Here is a 27,776-nt window from a genome sequence, read left to right on the forward strand (position 1 = left end):
ATCAGATAAAGTAGAAAGGAGGAGAGAAAAGAATTTGAGGGTTTTCTTTATCAGCAAAAGATATCCTTCCTTTGGCCACTACCCTAAGCCTGCCAGAGTACAGGGAGTGTTTGGACAAGGCTCTCAGGCCCAGGGTGGGACTTTTGGGGTGTCCTGTGCAAAGCAAGGTGTTGGACTTGCGTGATCCTAGTGGGTCCATTCTAGCTTAGGATATTCTGTGATTCTGTGATAATCCAAGTTCAGCTTCAGCAAAGGCACAGAGACCTTGAAATGTCACATGGCACAAGCCAGGGCCTAGCCCTGTGGTTCCCAATTATTTTATAGCTGAGCCTGTCTCCTGAGAGCAATCAATACTCACATACATCACTGACTCTGACTGTTCACCTGCCTCAGGGCTGCCAGGGGCTCCCCTTCACCTCATGGGGCTCCTGCTGGGGAATCTGCAGTGTCCCAGGCCTCATATTGCACCTCAGCTACTGCGAAACTCTGTCACACTGGGTGTGCTCAGTTTAATTATCCTTCCAGGTATTCCCCTCATTAGCAGGCTTCTCAAATGACACAGAAGATGCAAGGCCTGTGCTATGAGAAGCTGACAGACATATTGACAAAAGTATTTGTATAAATCTCAGACATTTTCCTCTGACTTATGTTTTGATAAGTTCTGTGAAACTAATTGAGATAAAGGTCTAATCTGTCCAACTCCAAAGGAGGAGATGAAACAGTTTCAATGGAAAATAAGGGGAAAAAAGACAGTCTGAGCAAATGGAAGGGGAGGCAAATTAAGATGGTCATAAGTTATAAAAATAGTGAGTATTTGGGCTTGAGGAAAGGAGATAATGAAATACTGGGAAGCCGTGGCCATCTCACTTTTTCCTCATCTTTAACACATCACCTAAGTCCTTGTCTTGCTCCCACAAATACAGTTGCCCCTCTGCAGGAGGCACACACCCTCCCCAGGTAAATGAGATCATTTGGAAGTCACCTCAGTGAAAACCAGGAAGACCTAATGTTCCTATCTACGTGTCACTGCAAGATCAGTGCTCCAGCCTCTGTAGCTCACTCAGCAGAATTCCCACTGGGATAAAACCTGCAGGAGCTGGGGCTTCTGTCCCTGCTGCATGGCTTACCTCTCCTTCAGCCAGCCAGGAGCACTCCCTGCAGAGGTACAGACAGAGGTTAGCACGTGGGTCACTCAGTAAGAGGTGCCTTGGCTTTGCAGGGTGTGCACAAAAAGAGCTGTGGCCACCACAAGCTGATTGTCCCCGAGTATCGAGGTGCCCCGACAAGCACCCGCCGATCGTGCCACCAAGGAAGTGGCTGCAAACCTCTCATTGCTCACTGATGAGGTCCAGAACTGTTTTTACACCTTCTTCTCTAAATAAGGAAGCTGCCTGTGAGTCCTCTGACTCCCCGACCAATTTGACTCCTTTGCTTCCCACAGCCAATGAAATCCCACTCCTGCCCAGTCTTGGGTGACAGCACTCCAACCTCAGCAGGCAGGGAGGACGCAGGTTTGTGTTACAGCCCTGGCAGCCTCACCTTGGGCAGGCTGTTGATGTCAGAGTGATGATGTGGGCAGGGACAGCCCCTGCACTATAAAGATGGCTCAATCAAATATAACGGAGGCTGCCCCGCAGGAAGCAGGATCTACAAACCATGGTCCCCACCAGTTGGAGTCCAGCTGGCCTGTCTCTGCTCCCAACCCAACTGCTATCGGGCTTTAGTTTCAGGTCAGCAAGCTCTACTTGCTTTCCAAAAATAAGCCTCTGCCACCATGCTGAAGGGAGAAAAACAAGAAGGGCGGTATTTTTAGGGCCATTAATTCTGACCACGTGCCCAGGAGGTGAACCGGATGGCCACGGCACAAAGACTTCTCATCACTATGTCCTGCGACGCCAGCGCTCACCGGACGTTGCCTGCGTTCCTTCTCCTGGGTTTGCTAGCCGGGATTGCTGCCACACACCCAGTTGTAAGCAGAACTAATGGCACATTGCTGGAGAGAGGATGGCAATCTCTGCTGTCCAGGTCCATGGCTGGGATGTCAGGGGAGAAGGCAGATGTGAACTGGGAGAGTGACTATTTGCTAGGAATCAAGAGGCAGCGGAGGCTTTACTGCAACGTGGGCATCGGGTTTCACCTTCAAATCCTCCCAGACGGAAGGATAAGCGGAGTTCACAATGAAAACCAATACAGTGAGTTGCATCCAGAAATGAAATAGAATAGATGTCACTTAATTGCTGTGAACTCTAGTAATTACCCTTCACAGAGTGCAAATGTTGTGACTTGATATTATTAATCTGTGCGACATCTGTTGCCTTTTAGAGTCTCTGGGATCAATAAACATGAGAACCCTTCGGGCTGAAATGTGGCACAAAATGCTTAGACAAATTTAGATAGAATTTATTTTTACCTGCTTTGCTGCACAGATGAGAAAAGACAAACCAGCTCGAAAACTGACTCTCTGCTGCATTTTCTTGCTCCTCACCTTCTCATTTGCCTTTTGAATCCAGGAGGTTTTTGCTGAGTCAAGAGTGCCAAAGCATGATTCTTGAATCCCAGCTGACCAGTATTTTTGGACACTCAGTGTGTCCTATGGAAGGGGTTTGCTGGTCCTGGTTTGTTCATTCTTGTGGGTGCTGTTCTGCTACCCTAAGAATTAAGGAAAGCATTAGTCATGTGGATTTGAATTTCCTGTAGAGGGCAGTTGCTAAAATCTTTTGCAGCAATGTCATGTGGGACTTGAAAATGCAAGCCACACTTCTTTAAGTCTCAGTAAAAAACCTTTTCTAAGTATAGCATATTACATAAAAATAATTTTCTTATTGAAAAGGGCCAGAGTTTGACAGATCAAAAGAGTTTGATAGAGCAAAAGGCTTATACAGAATGTGACTACAATTAGAGAATAATTATTTTCTAATCCTGTGACATTTAAGAAAACCAAGATCTTCTCTGTGTATATTTATTTTGCTGCATTAGGGAGTTAATTCTTATAAGGAATTAGGGTTAAAAAATATGCATCTGAATTGCCTTCCGTTAGCTCTAGATTCTGTGATAACACTCCTATTAAACTTTATGTTTTTCAGGTCTCTTTGAAATATCCACTGTAGAAAGAGGTGTTGTAAGTCTGCTTGGTGTGAAAAGTGCTCTCTTCATTGCAATGAACAGCAAAGGCAGGTTGTACGGAACAGTAAGTACAAGTGCAAGTAGTTTTTCACAGTTTAAACAAAAGTGTTTTGAAGTGGTTTGGTTTAGTGTTTTGCTTTGTTTGTTTGGGTTTGGTTTGTTTTGGCTTTGTTTGTTTCAGCCTTTTCCTTATGGAAATCTCTGATTACAAGCAGAGAAAATAGCCCTCCTGTTACAGGGAGCCTGCCCAGCCTGCTGTCATCAGTGCTATTTAATGCAACAAGCAGCATGGCTGTTACAGGGCTGGGATTTTAAAGCTTTCCTGTAAGACTGTACAGGGGACACTTTAGGAAAATGAACATATTCTGCAAATAGTACAGATTAATTGGATGGCTTCTTCTAAGGTCACAGGGCTGCAAACACATTGTAGCAAAGCCGAGCCCCATTGATTCCATCCTGCATTGCACTGTGTGTGGGAGAGGCACAATTATAGCTATTTCCAACAGCTACCCTTAGTAAAGTAATGACCACATGCTCCTTCCTACCAAAAAAAACCCCACCATCAAGAATAAATAGGAAGTCTACCCTACAAGGTCAACATGTGTGGCTGGGGTTATTTTAATAATCAGTTTTGTGAGATCAGTTGCAAAGGGTGAGAAAATAATACCTATTACCAATGGTATGCAAATCATACTGAAACACCATCATCCTCATCTAGATGATTTGCTATCTAAATGCAGTTTAACCTCTGAGATGTGAGCAACGGCATCCCTAGTCTCAATATCCAGCAGAAAAAGTGCTTGTTAGGAGGTGCATTTGAAAGAGGCTAGCCCTGGGCAATAGGCAAAATCAGCCCATCTCAAAGTAATGAATGGCACTGGCTGTATCAATCTCTTTTGTCAAGAAACAGCAGAGTCCTTTCCTTTGGAACAGCTGTAATTTCAACAAAGCATTGCAGTGGTTTAAAATAATGCCAAATGTTGTGAGGGGCCTGTGGCCATCACTAACCATCACTAACCTGATTCCTTCTCACACTCATAATGACAATAGGACACTTTAAGGTCCCACTTCAGGAATATTCCTTCAATCACAAGTGATCACAAGCACCTAGAAAGTACCACAAGTCCAACTAAGTCTAACTGCTTTACTTAGCTGGGTCTTTCAAAAGAAGTGCAGGGTCTAGCTTCAGAAATCCCTTTGATTTTTTCCTCCACTTTCAACACAGTTTTATTTCTCTTCAAAGACACTTTCAAAAGCTGTAAGAAATGTGCATTTTCCCTTGCAATGCACAATGCCTTAAGTTAAACTCTTACAGGCTTTGGGTGGTGTTATCCCACAGATGCCCAAATAGAACTGCATTGGTGGCATTTCATGTACCAGACATTTGAAGTCAGAGAATTATTCTGTTTTCTCTTTTAATTTCCTCTGCATTTGACTCCTACTTATCCTTGCACCTCCTCTCCCAGATAACTCTCTCTCCTTAGATTTTCATGTTTTGACATGGAGGATATTAAAACTATTTTCCCAGATTAGAACTGGCTGCACAGTTAAACATTACTAATGATTTAAGAAAGAAATTATTTACTGCTAATCAAATCTCTTATTAAAGCAAGCAGTTGTCCCTGGACACTGCTGTTTGGAAAAGCTCTGAAAGTTTCAACAGTCAGCATATCATTTTTTTATAAATGATGGAACTTCTGGCAGAGGGGAGGTCTTAAATAAAGCATTTGTTTGGGCAAAAGAATGCAATGCTGACAGAAATTATTACTTGCAAATAAAATCAATAAATCCATGATTTATAATGAATTAACTCGATCTACCACAGGAAATACACAGTCCATTATCTGGACAGGTGGCATCTGAGTTCATCTGACACCAAATTAGCACCGAGGAGGGAGATTTATTGTTGGCCGCAGTGGCTGCGGCACCACCTGTCGCACCCTGCAACGAGCCCTAGTGTAAAAACGCGAGGAAGAAAAATGACCTGGGCCTTGGTGGAAAAATGATTGTACCTGATTTGTATCCCTACCCTCTCCCCTTGCTGTTCCTTAGGCTGTTTTCCAAGATGAGTGCAAATTCAAGGAAACCTTGCTGCCCAATAACTACAACGCATATGAATCCAATGTTCACCGCGGTGCTTACATAGCCCTGAGCAAACATGGCAGGGTGAAGAGAGGGAACAAGGTTTCTCCTGCCATGACAGTGACCCACTTCTTACCAAGAATATGAGCACCAGCAAAACAGAAGATTAAATCCCAGGACAAACTGTTTCGTTTTGCACATGGGGAATAACCTCCCAGGTAAAATGTTTATACTGGTCATTGGAAAAAAAAAAAAAAGAAATCTCTATATGTATGTGTATATTTGGATAAAAATATTTGTACTTAATTCATCACATATGTAATACAATGCTGCTTCTCTTCTACTCTGTACAAATTTTACATGGCTGTGTGCCTCCTTTGGTGCTGTACAGAGAAAAATGCAAGCTGGAGTGCAAAGGAAGTTTTTGGAAGATGCAGAATGGCTGTGGGCAACCATCTAATCAATCATAGGTGATTTACTAAATATTATTTACCTCAGATAATAACCTCTTGTAGTGAGCTGTTTACGTATCATGGGCCAAATCACCAGATGATTTTGCTTCACCAGAGCTTCAGGCAGTTCACTCCATCTGAATATCTGCCTGCACCCCCCTCTACAGACCGTGTCCTGTCCTGTAAAGTCCTCAACCTGTTCTGATCACCAACGTGCCAATTCCACAACTGTTTCTACACAAGAGAACTGTCTGTTCCCAGAGCCCCTCTGTCTCTGAAGGGATTCTCCAGGGTCTCCTCACATGGACTGGTTGGCAAAATGAAGACCTAAAATCAATTTCCCGTGGGAAGGGCCACAGGAAAAATCATAGATGGGTCCCAAATGCAAAACTGATTTGGAGCTGAGGATTTTGAATGGCATTTTGTGAGCTTAGCTTAGACTTACCTCCAATATAGATGTGTACATCTTTAATATTAATATTTGAATATATATAGACATGGGATGGGTGAGTGTGCATCTATGTAATTACATACTTTTAATGAATCAGTCATCCCAGTCTCCTGATGCCCAGGTGCCTTTATATAAAAGAAAAGAAATATTTAAAGGCACTCTATCTCATTTAGCCTGAATGTTGTTAATCTCTAAGAACTAGAACTAGTCTGTGGGATGCATTTTATAAAATATAAGAAATTCATAGAACCTTCCAGCAAAGGGTTATTTTAGAAAACTCTGTGTTGAATTTTCACTGTCTTAAGTATATTTGGTTCTTCTCTATCATATCTCCCTGAGGTATGAAGGACAGAGAAAGTAGGCTACACAAGCATAACTTCCCATGTTCCCATGGGACAGAGGAATTCGTGCCATAATTCCAATTTCTGTCACTTGCAAAGCATTGGTTTCAAAGACAACACAGCAAGCTGTATTAAACACTCTTCAAAGCTTTCCTAGAAGCTGTACAAATGGCACATAACCTTGCCTTGCTATTTTGACAACCCTTTTCCAGATCACCAATGAAGCTGCATTCTCTGTGCCTTTGAAAGAGTATTTTAAGAGGCCCTAAGTCAATAGTCACTATAAATGTCAGTTACCAGAAGCCTTGGGATTCCTGCATTGGTGGCATGCTCCTAAATTTGAAACTAGATTCAATGCAATGTCAGAGCACGAGCATTTTCAGCATAGATGGACCATGCTGCTGCAGAAGTGAATATCTGAGTGCAAGATTATCTCCCACGTCCAGCCAAAATGGGGCTATGTCCAGCCTTGACATGCCATTCTATTTGCAGGGGCTGTCTATTCGTGATGAATTTGAGCCTTCTGACATGCATGAGAGACACTGTCAGGGCCAGATCCCCTGGAGTAAATCAGCCCAGGAAAACTATCAGTTTATAGCTGCAGAAGATTTGGCCCAAAGGACATACCCACAAGGATGGACCCACCGCCACCATTCCTGAGAAACTGCCAAGGCAATTGTTTTGTGAACAAGATACTGTTTTCCAGCATCTCTGGTGTGACTTATACTTGGATTTATCTGGTTCAAATGTAAGTGATGATCACAGTGTAAATGAAGAGAAAAAGAGTGTGGAATGCTGCTCACAGTACAGGAATGGGATACTTTGGAGGATGCTTTGGAAGGAAAGGAGTTGAAAGGAATTGCTCTTCATTTTCTGGTCTTGTGGTATTTCAGAAAGAAGCCAAGATGACACACTTTGTTCACCCACAACGTGTGCAGCAGTTTGCTTTGGAAAAATGTGCATTTGAAGTGAAAAATCAGGATGTTTTGAGTGGGGAGAGAGTGGGTCAAAGAAAGGTTTGGAGGGTATCAGGCAGTACATTGACCTAGAGTCCCTAGTGGTACAGAGAGCTGTGCTGAAATGCATTAGCTGACAACCTGCATCCTGGTGTTATATTCCTAATTGTCTTTGAAATGAAGTTGGAAGAAATATGGAAGAGTCCAGGGATGTAGAAGGAAACAGAGTTCAAATGCTGGCACACAAATTTTTTTCTGATCACAGCTTAATCCAGCATCCTTATGACAGGATAAAGTCTGTTGCCTCTTAAACCAGGGCAGCCTAGAGAAAGTGGTTGTTGCCAGGACTGATAAGCATTGGGACAGCTGGCACAAAAGGCTGGAATCAGACTCACTGGCTCCATTTTGCACATACTGGTCAAGCGAGGACAACCCATAGACCAGGTCACAAGAAGTCAGGACAAGAGGGAAACAGCCTCAAGCTGTGCCAGGGGAAGTTCAGGTTAGACATCAGGAAGAATTTCTTCACTGTAGGGGGGTCAGGCATTGGAACAGGCTGCCCAGAGAGGTGGTGGAGTCACCATCCCTGGAAGTGTTCAGGAAATGACTGGATGTGGCTCTGGTCTGGTTGACAAGGTGGGGATTTGTCAAAGGTTGGACTTGATGATCTTGGATGTGTTTTCCAACCTCAGTCATTCTGTGATTCTATAAATCTGTTTAGTCACAGCCTGCTAGGCTGAGACTGTTCTTACAAACTGCAGACCCTTTTGGATGCAGTTTTGGTGGGCATTTGGTAAGCCCCATCAGTCACTCTGCTGAGTTACTCTTTACATCACTGTTTTTTTCCTCATTACACCTCAATGCCAGCCAGATCAACATGGAAATCACAGCTGGAATCAAATAAGGGTATGTGACTACATTAAGAAAACTCATTAAACTAATAGGATTTCCCAAATCAGGGCCAAATTAGGAACTTCAAAACATATCTCATCACAAGTGTGCATTAACAGGGGTCATGCCATGGGCTGAGCTTTGAAAGCATTGCTGTGAATGCTCCACACCAGCCTGTCATGCCCACATTTTGCACATGGGATTCTCCTGTGGAGTTGATGCCTATTTTTACGTTTCTCCTTCCTCAGGCAAATCCCGTAACATTCTAAGACTTAATTCACCCCGTTAGAAAGTAGATTTGGCTGGAACTGAATCATGTTTTTAAATAAATGTATTTTTCCCAGACATGCAGAGACACAGACATACACACAGTGGAAAAGCAGAGTAATATTTGTATACCTCACTAACTATTTCAATTCCAAGATTTTATTTTGCACAGTAAAATGGTGCCAAAGTTCTCAGATTACTTTTTTTTTTCACTAAAATATACCTCATGTTCTGACTCAATATGGACTCACAATTGAGACTGTAAATTTGCAAGAAACACAAAACTGTCCAATCAATTGTTTGTGAAATTGCTTCTATTTTTATATGTATGTGCTGCGCACAATAGTTTAATGTATTCATAAATAAAATTTTATACATTTTTGGTAGTGTTTTGACTCTAAATCCCTCTTAACACTTGTTTTTTTCCTTGATTCATAAATGCTGTGTTAACTCCTCCTCCAAACTTAGTTTTTATTCACCTCTAGAACCAGAGTATGTATTGGTACACTGTAATTCAGATTTCTTGCCTGGGAAGCGTCCAGGTGTCCTGGGAGGCATAGGCACTTCCCATGCTACCTTCCCACTCTGTGCTCTCGGCTTGGGGGATGAAAAATCTCTCAGGCATTCTGGGGACAATAGATGGTGGATAAGCCTCACACCCCTATGAAGAATAGGAAACATTTTGCTAAGTTTATCTCATTTTCTGCTTCCTCATGGGTATTTTGACACTCTATAATATCTCTGTTTCTATGGAGACATTTAGAAGGGAAAGGACTGTTGGAGGGCTTGAATCCAACTTCTTAGATGAGTGCAGGACCAAATTCAAAGCTAGGGGAAGATGTATTAGGAAGAATCCCATCTACCCATCTCCTGCAACAGCCCCTGCAACAGCTTCATGATTCATTAAGCTCTGGTTTAAACTCTGAATAGCAAGTCAAAGGGAATCAAGCACAGACAGATGTCTCAAAAGGGTCTTTAGAGCAGCCCATGCTTTGCCGAGAGTCTAAGAGGAGTTGGCATCTTCTTTAGGGTCTTGACACAAGACACATTAGCCCTGTGCATTGACAGAAAGCATTCCTCCTGCTGGAGTTAACTCTTACCAACACAAATGGCTGCAGAAATAATCTGAAGGATGCAGTACCATGAAGGGAAAGGGGAAAAAAGGGCAAAAAGAAGGCTTTCTGATAACTCACATGTAGAGGATAAGCTCAGCTGCAGGTACACAAAGCTCAAGTCCATGAACTGTGAGGCTTCAGTGCAGCCTGAGACCATGTTCAGAGCAAGGGGCAGCACCAGTGCCAGTGCTGGGATCCAGAAGCATTCCCATGCTGGGTTGAACCCCCAGCGTGGGCAGCAGGGCAGGGGGGATTCTGCCCCTCTGCCCCGCTCTGCTGAGACCCCCTTCCCTGCAGGGCTGCATCCAGCCCTGGGCCCAGCACAGGAAGGACAGGGAGCTGCTGGAGCCAGAGCAGCGACGCCAAGGGGATCAGAGGGATGGAGCAGCTCTGCTGGGAGGAAAGGCTGAGGGAACTGGGATTGTTCAGCCTGGAGAGGAGAAGGCTTTGGGGTGACCTCATTGTGGCCTTGCAGTGCCTGAATGGAACCCACAGGAAAGATGGAGAGAGACTCTAGACAAGGGCCTGGAGTGACAGGACAAGTAGGAATGGCTTCACACTAACAGAGAGAAGTTTAGATTGGATATTGGGAAGAAATTGTTCCCTGTGAGGGCGCTGAGGCCCCGGCACAAGTTGCCCAGACGAAGCTGTGGCTGCCCCTGGATCCCTGGCAGTGTCCAAGGCCAGGTTGCATGGGGCTCTGAGCAAGCTGGGATAAATATTGGCCAACTAATTAAAGATATGCTTGTAAAAGGAAATAAACATCCCCACATTTCTTTTGCATTTGTCTTTTGGGGTGTATTTTTTGTTTGTTTTACTTTTGGCATTTGCTGAAGCCAAATCAATTGCATCAGTTGAGCTCTGCATCAATTTGAGCAATGGAGGAGACAATTAGGTCCCAGGTATTTAACTACAGGTGACTTTGCTCCTACAAAAATGGTCCAACTGCAAACTCTTGTGCTTCATGTTTGGAATCACAATGACTTGAAGAAGCCAAGAGGACATTTGGTTTCCTTGTCAGAACCAAAGATTAAAGGAAGAAGTAAGAACCTCTCCCAGTTGTTGGACAAATGAGGAGGAGACTCAGGGTAAGACAAAACAGCAGGAATCTCTAGGTTTAATACATGTAATGCAAACCGGAATTGCAGTGAACTGGCTAAGGAAACAGCTGTCATTGGAGAAAAAAATTATAAAAACAAACAACCAAGTATGTAGCCACAAGCAGAGATTTTTTTTTCTCTCCAGCCAAGCTCTGCATCCCTCTCAGTCCAAAAGCATGTTTGTTTTGGAAGCCATACGCTGCTGAAAAGTGTTTGGCCAAAATCCAAGGGGCCAATAAGTCCAGATGAGCTGAACAAGCTGTGTCCTTGGATCATGAGATTTGAACATATTATTCAATCCTGGATCTCATAAGCACATATAATTGTTGGTTATTTTTTGTCACAGGGTGTGGACCAAAATGCCTTGATTAGGACTGATTTTTTCCCCTCACAATTAATTGTTTACAACTCACAATTTTATTGTGTGCTTTTATGAAAAGCATAAAACCATAGCTGACAGCTCTGGAATAGCTTCTCCAAGGACAATGAGATGACACCAACTTACGTCAAACAAGAAGTCATTAGAGATGATATCTAAAACAAGATAGTTTATAATTATATTTGTTTCAGGGCACACTGGAGAACAGCTTCCTTTCCTTTTTTTTTTTTTTTTTTTTGTTTATGAAAAATTATCCATCCTGACTCATTCCAGGTGGCTGGAGCCTTGCTTTTTTCCTGGAGTTACTTTGCCTATGACCAGAGCCTAGGACTCACTGGTCCAACACAAATCTTCCAGCTTATTGAAGAGGCAATAAAATTATGCAAAATCCCCAAGAAGGGAATTATGCTAATCAGCATAGGTGTCACTCAGTGAGATCAGGAGAACTTTAACTACCTCAGTGATCCAGAGAGGGACAAGCCAATTTACATTTAACCCAGGGTCAAAACACAGGTAGAATTGGTTCAAAGTCACAGACAGTAGGTTTAGACTGGATATTGGGAAGAAATTGTTCCCTTGAGGGTGGTGAGGCCCTGGCCCAGGAAGCCTAGAGAAGCTGTGGCTGCCCCATCCCTGGCAGTGTCCAAGGCCAGGTTGGATGTGGCTCTGAGCAACCTGGGATAGTGGAAGGTGTCCCTGCCCATGGCAGTGGGGTTGGAATGAGATGGGCTGTGAGGTCCCTTCCAACCCAAAGCACTCTATGATTCTATGATGATGATGATTTTGCAAAGGCAATGACTACAGAAACAGAAACTGTGGGAAAGTGGATATGTATGGGGCATGTCTGCATGTCACTTTCTGTAAATCTGCAGATGTGTTTGTACATTTTAAAGAGAACCTTGCAGATTTTAAATTAAAAAGCTAATCTCCAAAGGGATTTTTTCCTACACCCCTATAACAATCAACATGCAGGTCCACAGGCCACCTGGGTGATTGCAATTTCTTGTGTATGACATTTCTTATGTATGTTTGCATTCTGCACGACCTCAGTTCATGCTGAGATGGTCATCAACTGGTCATGAAGGTGGTACCTTGAATTCATTGCCATTCTTCCACCAGAAGAGGACACTACGAGAGGAATGGAGCAAAGGGTCAAGAAGTGACACCAGTGTCAAAGAAACATAGTCATGTTCAGGGTAGGCAGATGGACTAACCAGCCTCTGGCATGTAAGAAAGTTCATTTGGCATAATGGAAAGGATAATAAAGAAGATTAAATTTTAAAAAAAAGTATTAAGTTGCATTTCAAAGTTTTGAAAGAATTGTCAGTGAAGAAATCTCTGCTTTTAGATAACTGAGCAGGTTTGATGAGAGTCCAGAACTTCAATAAAGATGACAAAACCAGCCTGATTCACTTATTTGAAAGAGAATGCATTTCCCAACCAGCCCTGGCATGGCACCAGCTTGTAACAGCTGTGAAAATGGCCAAAGATCAGTAGGGCCCAGGTGCAGGAGCAGTGTCCCAGCAGCTGCTGAACCTTTGCACAATGTGACTCAAGTTCCTCCTTACCAGCAATGTTGCAGGCTGAGAAAGCAACATGAATAACTATTGTGTCTACACTACAAAAAAAAAAAAAAAAAAAAAAAAAAAAAAAAAAAAAAAAAAAAAGTAGCTGCACATCTACCTGAAAAGACATTTTGTGAAGGAAAACCTGAACCAGGGGCAGAGTTCAAGACATATTTTTGGCAGATTTCTGTTCAGTCTCATAAATTCTCTTCAACATGCTCCCTGTCACAGAAATACCTCAGAAAACAGAACACAGCTTCTGAGCAAAGATGAGCTAACAGAGTTTAGCTGAAAAAATGAAGCCACTGTTACTTGTCTTGCTCTGCCCCTTACAAACTTTGATCTCCATGTTTCTTTAAAGGACTCCAGAATCATAGACTGGTCTTGCAGTGGCTTAGGGAATCTTTATATTTTCCTTGCATTAGAAACCCTGAGTACAAGGAGAATGTTCAGTCATGACTGTCTTCATTTATTATTTAAGCTTTTGTGTTTAAAAAATTACTCTTAAAACTTAGAGAGAGCAAAGATTTTTCCAATGAAGTTTTTGTTTCTAAGAGATCCCACAAAAAAAGAAGTCCCAGAGCTAAAGAGCAACACCTGCAACTGCACTGAGGCAGCTCTTACCGTATCAGTAACATGCTGTGTTATTACTGTCCCACAGTAAAAGTGCCCTTGGCTGATGATGACGTCTTCTTGTTTCGCTGCATTCCCCTCTCCCTCTTTTCATTTTCCATTCCTAATTTCTTTAACCCAAGCCTTTTTTAATCTCTTCTTCAAGGAGACAGATCTGAGTGAAACATGTGGAACCAAGCAATTGGAGTAAGTTTAAAATTAGGTTACAACAAAGTTTATTATCGATCCTTGTCTTCTGCCTAACAAAGGGAAAATATCCATTCAGTTTATTGGAAACTGTCAATGAATGTAGTGGCAGATGTCGTTGAATCCTAGAAATACTTAGATCAGAAAGAGCTCCTAGATGTTTCTAGTCCAAGCTGAGATAACAATGTTGGGAAATAGGAAACTTTACATAAACCAAAGAGTTTTCCCAAAATAAAACCATCAGCCTGCTTTTAGGCACCTTGTAGCATATTACAATACGAGACGGATGACTGAAGTGACTTTCTTTTGAGACTGTGTATCTGTGTCCCCAGGATTCCTTTGCACCTGGAAGCAAGCACACCAGGAGAAAGGTGACACTTTCTCAGACAAGACACAGTGCCTGGGCAGGCATGTCAGCAGGACTGGGTGTGCACGGGGCAGATTTCAGAATCCAGACAAACTTCACGCCTTCCAAGACTTAACACCAAACCAGAACATTTTTCAGCCTTCCAGACCTGAGGGGAGCCTACAGGAAAGATGGAGAGAGACTCTTGACACGGGCCTAGAGTTACAGGACAAGGGGGAATGGCTTCACACTGGCAGAAGTGTAGGGTTAGATGGGATATTAGGAAAAAATTGTTCGCTGTGAGGTTGATGAGGCCCTGGCACAGGCTTTCCAGAGAAGCTGTGGCTGCACCAGCCCTGGCAGTGTCCAAGGACAGACTAGATGGGACTCTGAGCAACCTGGGATAGTGGCAGGTGTCCCTGCCCATGGCAGGGAGTTGGAATGAAATTATCTTTAAGATCCCTTCCAAACAGACCATTCTGTGATTCTATGATTTTTTTTTTTTTTTGAAATTGCGGGTATCAGCAGCTCTCACCACAAATTGCACCCATCCTCTCTCCCACAACACCTAAGAAAACTCAGACCCCTTAAAATGACAGAAACACTCTCTGTTCAGAAAACAAAACCTTTTAGGGACTGGTTCTGCTTTTCCTGGGAGCTGTGCCAAGGATTTCAGCTGCAGGAGGAATGAGGCCCTTCATTTCAGTTCATTAGAGCAGGCACACTGCAGAAGCTGCTGGTACACGCTGCGGTCCCGAACCCAGTGGGCTGTGCTTACCTCATCTTTTTCACGTAGGTGAGCTGAGCCAGGATGTTTTCTTTAGTCGTGGGCAGTGTGACAAGAATGGGGCCTCCAAATAAGGTCACTCAGGATGTGTTTAACAACACCGGGTGAAGTCTGTGGCAAAGACAACTGCACACACACACACACACACACAGAGAGCATCCACTGTACATTCCCTCAGCTCAGTGCGTCAGTATTCCTAGAATAACTGCTGGAGAGGCACTCCACCCTTGTGCTTCCAGCGCTGGGGGTGTGATCATCCCAGAGCCACTTGTAACAGTGATTTTAAGGAAGCAGAGGCAGAGGGACAGGCTCCTGATTTCTGTGACCTCTTTCGAAGAGATGCAGTGCAAAGGAAATTATTAAAAGCAGAGGTAGTTTCGAATCTGTCAACCCAAACTCCTGTGTGAGCTGAGCAGCAGAGAGCAAGAGGCTTCCTGAGGCCAGCACAGGCACTCGGATGGCACAGAATGCTGCAAAAGGGCAAGCTGCCCACCTGTTTACATATAAGTCAATATGTTTTATTAGGCAAGAGTGCTACAGGTGCTCCTACGTGATGAAAGGAACTCCAGCACTGTGAGGCGACGTGTAGTTTTACTCGTAGGAGAATCCTGGAAGGCAAATCCATTAGATTGAGTAGAAAACTTTTTTTTTTTTTAACCCGCAAATTTCTGATGGTCCACAGAGCCCTTCCAAAAGACAGCTGCACGTCACTTGTAGTAACTTCAATATGTTGTAAAAAAAAAAAAGCTTGCCTGTCCTTTGTGAGCTTTCTCCAGAACTGAGGGTATAAGCAGCAAAAGAAAGCAGCACAAGGAATGACATTTAGCTGCTGAGGGCTTTAGAGAGTTGAGGTGGTAAGTTTGGACTGCAAAATGACCTAAAGCTGAAACTCAAAGTGGTCAAAATGGGGGAAAGTCAGACCTCAATCTGCTCCTGTGACCCTCAGTTCCTTCTGTGTACTCTTTTGCAGTTAAATGATGATACCAGGGAGGCCTGAGTGTCATCTGTGTTCCAGCTGAGGCACCTGGCCCAGATGAGTGCCCAGAATACCTGGCTAAACCTGAGCTGACCTGCCTCTAGAGCAAGAAGCAGGAGGCAGCAGGAGCAGACCTGGGACAAAGGCATGACAGGGAGAGAGGAAAGTGAGACTCACTAAGGGCTGGAGCATCAATCACAGAATTATTTGGGTTGAAAGGGACCACAAAAATCATCTTGTTTCAACTCCCTGCTGTGGGCAGGGACATGTCCCCCTTAGACCAGGTTGCTCAATGATTATCTCAAATAAATTTCATCCTGAAAGCTGGGGTCTGTCTTATCCATCTTCTTTCATCTTTTGCTCTGGAGTGAGGATTTCCTCACTTTACCTTGGTTCCTGACATTGACAATAGGTGGTAGCTCCTCCAAGCTGTCTCCCAGCTCCCTTTCCAGGATACGTCCAAGGAGTGCCCTGCACTGCTGACACTGGCAGTGTAGCACCCCTGCAGTGGGAAGTGGAAAATGTGGCAATGTGAAATGGTTGTGATCTTTAAATTCAGTCCCATTTTTTCCCTTTTATTTCTCCCTATAACAAACAATTTCTGTTAATTATCAACAATTTCTTAGCTGAGAACTGAGAAAAGCCACCTCAATTCATCAAACACACAGAGCAATATAGAAATCTGAAAAATCAATACCAACTCCTGTGGCAAAAGTTCCAGAAATATTGTTATTGCTGATGCATCAGCATAACATGCAAGACAAGAAAGGCTGTCATCACTTCTATTATAACAGACTTGGCTGGAGGAGTAAAGCAGCTTTCATACACCTGGCTACCCCATCAACAGCTGAATGGGTAGAGGATAAGTGAAATACTCACAGAAGGAATAAATGGCTCAGCCTAAAATAAAAAAGACATGGACTGTAAAAAAACCCCAAAACCCACAACAAACCAGATATAGTGGGCATTTATGGGTTTAAAGCAAAAAAGTCTATGAAAAAACCAGAATTTGTATTATCATTCTCACAAGCAGGGACTTAATAAATTCACTTTAGCCCACCAGATGGAACAGAACTTAGTAAAGTCTGGAATTCTCCTGATGCTGTGGGAAACTAGAAAATGCTAAACAATTTCAGCTTGTAAAAGTAATCTTTGCTTGTCTGATTATTATAAAATAAGAAACAGATGATCACAACTGGCATGTACTTAAATGAGGTTAAATAAATTTTTCAAACATCTGAGAATGTTTTCTGTGCCACCAAGGCACTGGAGAAAGATCAGATCAGTGCATGCTGGCAAGCACAGCAAAATGTCATGGTGAGTATGAAACATCAAACCAGAAAAACTGCAGTCACAAACGAATGAATGACAGAATATTCCAAGAGGGTACAGTGCCTCTGAGAGAGACTTCTGCAACTGAGGTATCAATATCCACATTTCCATAGGAGTCTAATCAAAGGGGCAAAGAAAAAAAACAACCAACCAACCAACCAACCAAAAAACACAAACATTTGTTCTAAGACCAGAGTGAAAAATATGGGCGGATAATTTCAACAGTAAATAGAGATATTTAATTTAAAAGTAACTCTCCTTTCCTTCTAAGCTACCTTTTCATTTAAAGCATTTCAGATGTTATAAGCAGTAAAACATCTGAGGACTGGATTGACTTTCAGGGCAGCCAGCTTTGTCAGCCTGCTCAGTTTAAGATCTGACCCTTATACACTTTGGCTTAGAAGTGCTGTCATTTACACAGGTGAATATACTCTGACGCAAGTCTCTGGATTTACACAGGTGTGGAAGCAGAATTTGGCAGGGTTTTACTAATTTTAAACAATAAAAAAACCAAAATCAGATCTACTTTTGCAGTGGGTTACAGCTGTATCAATCCATTAATGTTATCAATCCATTATATGCTGATGATACAGCTCCACAGCTTCTTAATGAAACAAAGAATTTTTCATGCTGTGTCCAGCTAGAGACTAAAACTGAACCTAACACTGCTACAGTTAAAATCCGCAGGTTTCATTAAAGAAATAGTAATTTATTGTTTGGTATTTTTGTCAAGTTTATATTAAACTTTGAAAGAAACCTTAACACTCTAGTTTTGGAATCTGTCATTCCTATAATTGATTCACCCATATACAGTGTTCCATTAGTACAGCATTTTCATATAATAAATAGAACCATCTTTTTTTAAATCAGAAAATTTGTTTGTAAAGACCCACAACATTGGCAGGACACCTGAGAAGCAGGTCTTGGATCTTGGAACATTTTTTACAAACTGCCAGCCAGATGTGCAATGCAGGAGCAAACATCCAGCTTTTAAGTGTTTTACACATTATTTTCAGCTGGTTTTGGCCAACTTTAGATTATTTATGTGACTCAGAAGAAAACAGGAGAAATAAAAGGGACAGTTTATTTGAAGTAGGCTCTGCTCATATCAAGTTCCCCTCACTTGAATGGAGTGACACAAATATCAGCCCATCAGGCTTGGTGTGGAACTTAGACCATAATGAAGGGGGAATCAGGCTCAGGACAACTTCATATTAACTTTTGGTACATTTGCAACAAAATTTTAGCTGTATTTGATGTTTCCACTAAATCAGAATGCAGCTTGGAAACGGTGAGGGGAGGTGAGAGTCTGAATAAACACATCTGGCAAAAAAGAAAGATAATTTAGGTCCGAAGGGTCATTCCCTTCAGTTCAAGTGCAGTGGATTGCCCTTCCTGGATCCAACAGTAGAGGCGTGGGAAGCTTTCAGATGTCACAGGGTTGTAGATAACATTTGAACATATGATTAGCTTTCGTGAGCTGTCTTTAGAAACCTTACATTTTTCCCCCACACACCTTAGCCAGAGATCCTTCCCTTGAGGTTTCGGGACACTTAAAATGTTGCTTTGCCAAAAATCAAGGATGTGGAGAAGGTTTTCCTGTGTGATGTCATGTTGCTGTCCTTTATAAGCCCCTGCAGAGAAGAACGGATCCTGTCTGAAGATTCACACTCCAGACACGAGAGGAGGTGAGGAGCAGACGCTGACCCACCATGGAGCGGCAAGCCATTCTCCAGGGCATTCCCTGCAGCTGCCTGCTCCTGCTGCTCTGCAGCCTAAAGGCTTCCCTTGCCTTTCCCAACTCCTCTCCACTGCTGAGTCCCAGCTGGGGCAATGGAGACCACCTGATGCACCTCTACACCGACACCGAGAGGAGCAGCTTCCACCTCCAGATCAACGCTGATGGCTACATCGACGGCGCTCCTCACCAAACCATCTACAGTAAGTGGCTTCCTACAGACCTCCATGGGAGCAAGGGAGGGACAATGAGATTTTTTACTTCCTTACCACCTATAGAAAATCCCCTCTTCTCATTAGGCAGGCAGACAGAGGAGCACAGCCATGGAATGGAAAATATACATTATTATAATTCTCCTTTTATTTAACAAATAAAAGCGCTCCAAAGAAATCTAGTGGATAGGGAATTTCATGCCTTGCCTAGGGCAACTAAAGTCCTATGGCTCCTGTAATACCCTGCAAGGAAAAACCACCTGAATTATCCTTCACTTCATGATTTTACCTCCAGTTTCTGGTGGAAGCTCCTATTAGAGGTTGGTAATGATATCCTCCAAATAGCTACTTCCCACTGATGGTGATACCAAAGGAATTGCACTGAGGGAACTCGCCAGAGCAGTGCTGGAAAACTGAGGGCATCCATAAAATCTGTATTTTGGGGTGGAGGGCTAAAAAATATTAAAAGTTAAGTTTCAATGTGCACAGAACATGGGCACACAAAGATCAATTAAAAAGGGGGAAACTATGAAAGACCAGACTGGCATAAAAGAAGTGTTGAGCCTTTGGAGTTCATGAGAAGAAACTATGCCCCAGTATCACCAAAAGGTTCTCAATTTCTGTCTTCACAATTTATTTTATTATATATTTTATTATTCTATTTCAACAGAGAATAGTTTATTCTTCTTCCTTTGCTAAATACTTGGCCTAAACTCTTTAGTTAGTAGACAAATGTGGGAGGGGTCTAAGACTTAGGGTTCTTTTATAGCATTTCAAAAATACTTATCTCTTAGCAGCATTCAAATCACAAGTAGCTATACATTATAAAATCAGCTTCTTGTTGTTGTTATTATTATAATTACTATTAATATTACATTATTTTATACACTCATTTAAAAATCTAAGTTGTGAAAATCTTGTTGTTATTATTATCATTGGTATTACTATTACATCTATTTCATACACTCAGCTAAAAATCTAAGCCCAGGTAATAAAGCTTTTACATAAGTAAATTTAAAGTTATAATTTAATTGATGAGGAAAAAGGATCACATTCTGCTATTTTTTTAAGGAACTGATAATGCAACACTCACAGAAATGCTGGCACTGTCTTGTTATTCTTCCTACATATTAAAAGATTTTATAAAACTCATTTTAGGTATGTTGGTCAAGAACCAGTGTTCAGAGAACAACAGATAGCAAAATATCACATTTTCCCATATATGCCATGAAACAAGCATAGCAGGATTCAGATTTGTGGAGCAGGAAAGATGGAAATCAGACAACAAAAGGGGTATTGAGAGGGAGGGTGACTGATTTGCTGCCACTGAGCCACCAGACAATGGGAAATAACAAGTTCTGCACCAGGGTGGCATGGCCTGAGTGTGATCTCCTGGGTGGGACAACGCAACAGGCACTGAGTCAAATGCAAGGAGCAGATCAAGCAAAGTTGCTATTCCCACTTTACCTGGCACCAGTGACATTGCTCTTGGAGCACTACAGCAAGCCCAGGTCATGTTGCATGAGTAGAAAGTGGAGCTGGTCTGGCACAGGGTTTTCAAGGGGCCTCGATGATGATCTGTTGTGGATTTAGTCCAGCAAAAAGGATGTTAAGGGCAATGTAATCACAGAATCACAGACTGGTTGAGGTTGAAAGGCACCACAGGGAGTCACCTGGTCCCACCTCCCTGCTCCAGCAGAGCCATCCCAGAGCACAGGGCACAGGATTGTGTCCAGATGGTTCTGGAATATCCCCAGTGAGGAGACTCCACACCCTCTCTGGACAATCTGTTCAGGGCTCAGTCATTGCACAGGACAGAAGTTCTGCCTTCTGTCCAGGTGTAACTTCCACCTGAGTATCAGTTCCTGCCCATTCCTCTGGTGCCACTGCTGAGCACCACTGAAAAAATATCACAGGGCAGTCACAAAGATGACGGGGACAAACTCCCCCTGGATGTGGGCAGTGGCAGAACTGAGGGCAATGTTCTCAGACCACAATTTGGGACTTCAGAGGGAAAAAAAGTTGTCTTTAGGATGTTAGTGCCACATTGGAACAGGGCACCCAGAGAGGTGCCCTCCATCCTGGGAGTTTTTCAAAGCCACAGCAAACCTGATTTAGGGTGGGCAACAGTCCCAGGTCATGTGGGAGGCTGGTTTGAATTCCGAGAGGTCATTTCCAGCCAGAGCATCTGTGGATCTGTAAATGCAGTGTTGAAATGGATTTGATGTTTTTTTGTTCTGAACAGGTGCCCTAATGATCAAGTCTGAGGGTGCTGGCTCAGTAATAATCACAGGCGTGAAGAGCGGACGCTACCTGTGTATGGACACGAAAGGAAACATATTTGGCTCGGTGAGTGACCTTTCCCAAGCCTTGAGACACAATGGCCAGTGCATTCTGCTACTGTTGTGCCCATTACCCCAGCCAGGGCAAGCCTGGGTAGCTGCAGGTGGAGGGGGAAGTGTTAGAGAAGATCTAACACTTAGGTCAAGCTTTACTCTCTCCTTTGATTGTATTAAGTTGTAGAGTTAACAAAAATCATCTGAGGTCCTGCCTGGGTTAATGAGCACAAAAAAACCAAACCAAAACAAAACCACAAAACCAACCAAACAAACATAAAAACCCACAACAAAAACCCCTACTTTTCCATATTACAGAAATGAGATCCAGTGAGGTACCAATCTGTAGCACAGAACCATGGGTGGGGACCCTCTGGGAGAAAACAAGGTTTATCATTAAAATTCCTTTGCTGAAAGCATGGTCGTGCAACTCTGATCTACATTTCAATCAGACACAGACCTGGGATATTAGAAAAAAACTTGCTGCAAGATCTCACCCCTCTTTCCCTCTTTAACCAGTGTTTGCAATTCACCAGACTCCTCTGCTCACAAGTGTCCTATTTTTTCCCCTCAGCATTACTTCAGCCAAGAGGACTGCGTGTTCAACCACAGGACGCTGGAAAACGGGTACGACGTGTACCAATCCCCCAAACATCACTTCTTGGTGAGCTTAGGCAGAGTTAAACAAGCTTTCTCCCCTGGTATGAATCCACCACCATACTCCCAGTTTCTGTCCAGGAAAAATGAGATCCCTCTGTTCCGATTCAACACCCCCGAGCCCCACAGACACACCAGGAGCGCAGATGTTGATCCCGTAGATCCTCACCAGATCCTGGTCCCACAGAGGAAGACCCCGGTGTTTGGCTCCCTGCAGCAGCAGCCAGCAGACTTTCCCCACGTGCCCAGGGAGCCCATGAGGATCAACCAGAACGATGTGGTGAACCCCGATGATCCCCACGCGATGATGGAGGCCAGGAGGTACCCAAGCCCCCGCTTCTACATCACGAGATAACCGCGGCCCCCGCACTTGCCAGCTGAAGACAGGGGCAAAAGGAACTGTCTGTCACACTCAGCCTGAATGCCAAGGTGGCTCATAGAAACCTGGGAGACATTGGGAAAAGTTCCCTAGCTTCAAATCTTGTTTTCTCAGTAAACTGCTGTCTGTAAGTACAAGTCAGATTTTTCCTGTTCAGGCTCTACTGGAAAGAAGATCCATTTTTGAAAAGAATAACACAAACCAAACCTTTTGAGGTCTGAATCACCTTAAGTTTGCATCAATGATGAAAACAAACAAACAAAAAAGAGAATCCCTTGTATGAAATGGGAAACTGATGTTATGTTACTGATGACCTGGAGCATCCGAGATTCCAGCAGAGACAGGGAATGTCTTACTAGCACCATCCTGTCCAAGCACAGCAGACAAACTGCCAGGTGGTGTGCTATTTTATTATATAAAAATTATCATGCCATGTATCCAATATCTGAAGGGGCTACAAGAAAGCTGGAGAGGGGCACTTCATCAGAAACTGCAGAGACAGGACAAGGGGGAATGGCTTCACACTGACAGGAGTAGGTTTAGATTGGGTATCAGGAAAACATTCTTCCTTGTGAGAGTGGTGAGGCCCTGGCACAGGTTGCCCAGAGAAGCCGTGGCTGCCCCTGGATCACTGAAGTGTCCATGGCCACACTGGATGGGGCTCTGAGCAAGCTGGGATAGTGGAAGGTGTCTCTGCCCATGGCAAAGGGGTAGAGTAGATCAGCCTTGAGGTCCCTTCCAACCTGTGATTCTTTGCTTTTAGCTTTAAGTTGGAGCTTCATTCTCTCTTCACCCATATGAGTCAAAAAAAGGCACTCTGCTGTTATAGGAGCAGCTCACATGGGAAACTAGAGGAACTGACGGGACAACAGGACAGGATTAAAGGGTCCTGTGGAAAAAGAGCAATTTCTGACACTGAATCCAAGCTGAGGTTTTGAAAAGGAGAGTCTCACTCTCTCTCAAGTGGTTCTCTATCACAGTTCTACATTTTCTAAATTCTAGAATCCCAATATGGAAATAAAGATCATTAGTTTTGCATTTTTCCAACTCAGAGAGAAGTACCAGGATTAATAATAATCAGTAGTGTGTTAAACAGGACAGTTTGTTTTGCATAATACTGAACTCTACAGGGGAAAAATAAAAAAAATATGTTTTATAAGGATCAAAGGATTAATATTTAGACTATAATGAAGACTCTAATCTAATGAGTGAAAATTAGATTTGTATTCAGAAAAGGAATGTCCAGTTAGCATCCAAGTTTGTACTCAGCTCTGAGCAGGTACCAGATGCTTTAAACTTGTAGGAGTGAAATTACTATTCATCAGGAGATCTCTAATGGTGACAAAACCTTTTCCCTAGTTTGGTTTATGCTTTGGGTAAGTTCACTTTGATAAAGCTATTCTTGATGAACTCTGCAGAAATCAGGTGCAATGCACTGATGAGCAGCACAAAACCCAGTGTGGCAGAGATTTGAGGTTTTTATTTTGTGGGGGGTTTTTGTATGTCAAAACACAGATTCTTATGCTCTGTTTATTTAGAGTATTTATCAGCCTGACAACAATTTGAAGTGGTACACTGCTCCTCAGTGTGCTCACAGCAACATACATGCTGGATGCTGTTCTTTTTTTCTTTCATGAAGTAGTTCACTAAAGCCATTGGAGTTACATCAGTGCAGCAAAATCAAAATAAGAACACCCTGTGCTTCTTGCTTTCATTTATTTTTTCCTGGATTTAGCACAGCAGCAGGACTGCTGACAGCTTTTAAAATAATCTCTTTTTTTTCCCATATTTGTATATATACACAGTATCTCTTTCTCCACCCCATCCAACTTATTATGTTGGAAAAGTCATAGGTCTCTGATTCTGCTCTTAGAATAGTTTTCCTAGAGGGAGAGATTCCTAATTAGTATAAATACTTAGGAGAACAGGACAAGCCAAATGATCAGGATTAGTCCAAGAGTTCCATCTCTTGCAATTTGTTTTTCTAAAGTTATCATGGTTTTTTAAATTAATTTCTGAAGAAAAAGAGTGATTCTAAGGAATTAAGGGAATTGCAGGCAGGCAGACAGTTGTGCTTTTTCTTACTTATTCAAAATACAGCAAGATTTTTAAACCTGCTGTCTATACAGTGGAGAGGTGTGATTTTATTTATGTTCTAGTTTGATCTCTTTACTTGATTCCTATATTGTTATTCTTGGCTTTTGCTCCTTGAGAGCTCTGGACTTCAAGTACACCAGCAAAATTTGCATTTTGCATTAATTGTTGGAAGCTCCACAGAGTTCTTCTCTAGGACTCTGGGGCAACTGCCCTACAACAACTGGAACCATTAAAAGCTCTGTCCCCATTAAATTTTGATGGGAAATATTGGTGGGGTTAAATCTATAGACCATCTCTAAATTCCTACACTAGAACAGAGTAAGAAGGATTGCTCACTCTATCAGTAGCCAGGGGATACGTAAGCTAAGACTGAATACATGGTGGATTTTCCATCAAAAAACCATATTTGTAACTATAGGCAACTGTATCAAAACTTAAAAGAATTTGTTCTTCAATGGAGATGCTGGCAATCACCAGCTAGTAAGAAAACATTACTTATTTATGTCACAGTATTTATTTATTTATTTAAATCCCACAGAATATTTATAAGTATTTATAATAATGTATTATAGAGACTGTTTCCTTTTACAAAAGTACCAATAAACTTTTCCATTCTCTCCAATTTCTTTTTATAAAAGTACCAATAAATATTTCCATTCTCTCCAAATGGTGGATTCTGCATTGTCTGTTCAAGCTCCCCCCTGCAGAAGTACTTGAGTGAACAAATAAATGGTAGCAGCAGTGTCTGAAAATGTTGGTGTGCTGCTGTCCCCTGTGACTTCCAGCCTCAAAAGGTTTCAGCTTCCTAAGTGTTTCATGCCCCCTAAATATAAAAGTTCTGTGAAAGATGATGAGAAAAACAGTCTCTTAGTAGTTCTAGACTGACCATGAAGGAATTTTAACCTCTATTGGGAAATGTCTTTTACAAGCAATGGGAAACCACAGGTCTGTCAGTTCAGTCCTGCTGGGAATTATTTGTGATCCTGGCTCAAAGATCTCGGGATAAAAGATACTTGGTAAATTAAAAATCTCTGCAGGGAGGACTCTGATCAGGGCCCAGGCTCTGCTCTGGGGGCCCAGCAATGGCACCAGAGGAACGGGCAGGGACTGATCCCAGGAGGTTCCACCTGGGCGGGAGGCAGAACTGTCCTGGGCAGTGACAAGGACTGAACAGATCATCCGTGTGGAGTCTCCTCGCTGGGGATATTCCAGAACCAACTGGACACAATCCTGTGCCCTGTGCTCTGGGATGGCTCTGCTGGAGCAGGGAGGCAGCACTACATGAGCTACTGTCAGGGTCCAGCCTGACCCATTCTGTGAAGACTCAAGCAGTTGTAATACTGAAGTTCATAATTTCCTCCTCTGCATGCTATTGATGATGCCTTCTCACTAATATTTTCACATCCTGTATTTTTATTCGAAGTCCTTACAAAAAAAAATTTGCCCCCAAAGGCCTTAAGTAGCAGCTTTACTCCAGCTCAGTGCTTGACCTTGGACATTACTACTACCATGCCCACTAATTCCTTGCATACCTTCTTCACCATGTTTTTTCTCCTGAGCAACATTTATCTTTTCCAGCTGAGTTGATGGTTTCCATTGTGGCATTAAGCATTCAATTAAGATTCACCTAGATCATATTTCATTTTTCCCTTGCCTATACATTAGTTATTTCATCAAAGAACTACCCATTTAGTAGAGTGTGAACTACTTATGGTAAAAACTAATTTAATTAGATTCCAGGTTTCCTTTAACTTTCTTGTCTGTAATTACTTTCTCCTTCAGAATTTGCTGCATTAACCATTATTTAAATTTCTTTGGAGAAATAGAATTAAGTTGTGTGATTCTTGGGACTGTCCCATGCAGGGCCAGGAGATGGACTCAATGATTCTTGTGGGTCCCTTCAAATTCAGGCTATTTCACAATTCTAAAATTAATTTTGTGATTCCTGCCCTCTGAAATCAAAACTCCTTTTTTCACCTCAGCTTTTAAATTCAGTAAATTCACTTCTCAATGGCTAGCTGTTCCAAAACACATTCAGAACTTACTACAGTCAAGTGTTCTACACCACCCTGCTCCCATTCAGCTATGGCTGGATGACCCAATTGGGCATCAGAAGGAAAGAATATTACACTCAAAGGAGTTCTGCCTGGTCCCCAGGTGCACTCCTTTGGTGACCAGTAACAGCCTGCTCAAGATTCCTGTGTTTTATGCCAGAATCCTTCTGTGCCTTACCCCCTATGCCCTCGGAGCCCTCCTGCCAGACTCTGGCACTCAGGTAAGTAATGCAGCACCACACGGGGTCCCTGCACCCCAGGAATCCCAGAGTTGTTTGCAGGCTACAGCAGAGCTGTCTGCCACATGAGACCCTCCTGAATGGCACTGGAGTCACCACACACACAGATGCCCCACAGTGGCTCTGCCATATCCACGGATACCAGAGAAGCAGCTCACAAATCACTGTGCAGTTCATTTGTGCCATGCAGCTGCCATTTGCCTGGGGTTACCAAGATCCAAAAACCTCCAGCTCACGGCCAAAGCCCTCAAAAGCAGGACACATCTGGGGGAAATCTGACATATTTTAAGTCCAGGCATGTGGGTTGTGGATCTGAGGCAGCCAAAAGCTTGGCTAGAGAAAGCATCTATTCAAATTATGTTCTAAATTTTAAAAAAAGGGGGAAAACCTCCTCCTTTTGCAAAGGCAGGGCTATGTCTGGACAACAGTCTTCAACAGAGAACTGTGGGAATAGAGAAAATATCTTTGCTTTAGAGGAAGGAAACTGTGGTACTACCAGAGCTCTCTGCCTGATAGCTGCTCATCACAGAGGAGAGGCAGACCTGTGCCAGCATCCATTGCCACTACTGAGTAGTCCCTCAAATATTTATGTTCTGTTACTATTCCTAACAGACCCATCTATTGCTGCAGCTCTCCTTTCCCATGATCCCAATAAACTGTACAGATTTACTGTACACATGCACAAGAGTCACTTGACCAAAAAAAGATTTAGTCAGTGTCGATGCAAAAACTTAAAAAGAGGAGTACTATACACATTCCTAAAGAAAACAGCTTTTAGAATTAGCTTCAGAAGCTTCCAAAATCAGTGACTTTTTAATGCAGAGAGAACGTGACATGTGACATAACAAAGGAGAAATAACAAATGCAACTATTTTAGGGCAGGCTGTAAGCCCACCTAGGCTGGTGTCCTGTCAACAGCACATACTGAGGGAAAAAGTACATCTGGACAATTGTAGGACACTCTTGACTGCTTGTACTCCCTTGGCCACTGGCAGATGTGTTTGCAGCATTTTAGTGTGTTTTACAAAGTCTGAATTGGGAGATTCTGATGCATTTTCACTGAAAAATGTGACTTCACTAAG

At 42.8% G+C, this 27,776-nt stretch overlaps 2 protein-coding genes across 2 annotated transcripts; both read left to right on the plus strand.

The window, feature by feature from the left end:
* Positions 1-770: 770 nt before the first annotated feature.
* Positions 771-9,066, plus strand: FGF6 (fibroblast growth factor 6). The gene is made up of 3 exons (XM_068190757.1): positions 771-2,192; positions 3,084-3,187; positions 5,176-9,066. Exons 1-3 carry the CDS (start codon positions 1,853-1,855, stop codon positions 5,350-5,352), a joined length of 621 nt encoding a protein of 206 aa, XP_068046858.1. The 5' UTR covers positions 771-1,852; the 3' UTR covers positions 5,353-9,066.
* A 9,556-nt stretch (positions 9,067-18,622) lies between these two features.
* Positions 18,623-22,918, plus strand: FGF23 (fibroblast growth factor 23). The gene is made up of 3 exons (XM_068192011.1): positions 18,623-18,923; positions 21,178-21,281; positions 21,843-22,918. The coding sequence occupies exons 1-3, from the start codon at positions 18,695-18,697 to the stop codon at positions 22,278-22,280; spliced, it is 771 nt and encodes a 256-aa protein (XP_068048112.1). The 5' UTR covers positions 18,623-18,694; the 3' UTR covers positions 22,281-22,918.
* The last annotated feature ends 4,858 nt before the right edge of the window (positions 22,919-27,776 follow it).

This window comes from Anomalospiza imberbis, chromosome 5 (genome assembly GCF_031753505.1).
Source record: "Anomalospiza imberbis isolate Cuckoo-Finch-1a 21T00152 chromosome 5, ASM3175350v1, whole genome shotgun sequence".
Lineage (NCBI taxonomy): Eukaryota > Metazoa > Chordata > Aves > Passeriformes > Viduidae > Anomalospiza > Anomalospiza imberbis.

Coding starts and splice junctions, on each gene's coding strand:
- FGF6 (XM_068190757.1), top strand. CDS start 1,853: ATGGCCACGGCACAAAGACTTCTCATCACTATGTCCTGCGACGCCAGC. Junction 2,193..3,083: donor TCACAATGAAAACCAATACA/GTGAGTTGCATC, acceptor TATGTTTTTCAG/GTCTCTTTGAAATATCCACT. Junction 3,188..5,175: donor AAGGCAGGTTGTACGGAACA/GTAAGTACAAGT, acceptor GCTGTTCCTTAG/GCTGTTTTCCAAGATGAGTG.
- FGF23 (XM_068192011.1), top strand. CDS start 18,695: ATGGAGCGGCAAGCCATTCTCCAGGGCATTCCCTGCAGCTGCCTGCTC. Junction 18,924..21,177: donor TCCTCACCAAACCATCTACA/GTAAGTGGCTTC, acceptor TGTTCTGAACAG/GTGCCCTAATGATCAAGTCT. Junction 21,282..21,842: donor AAGGAAACATATTTGGCTCG/GTGAGTGACCTT, acceptor TTTTCCCCTCAG/CATTACTTCAGCCAAGAGGA.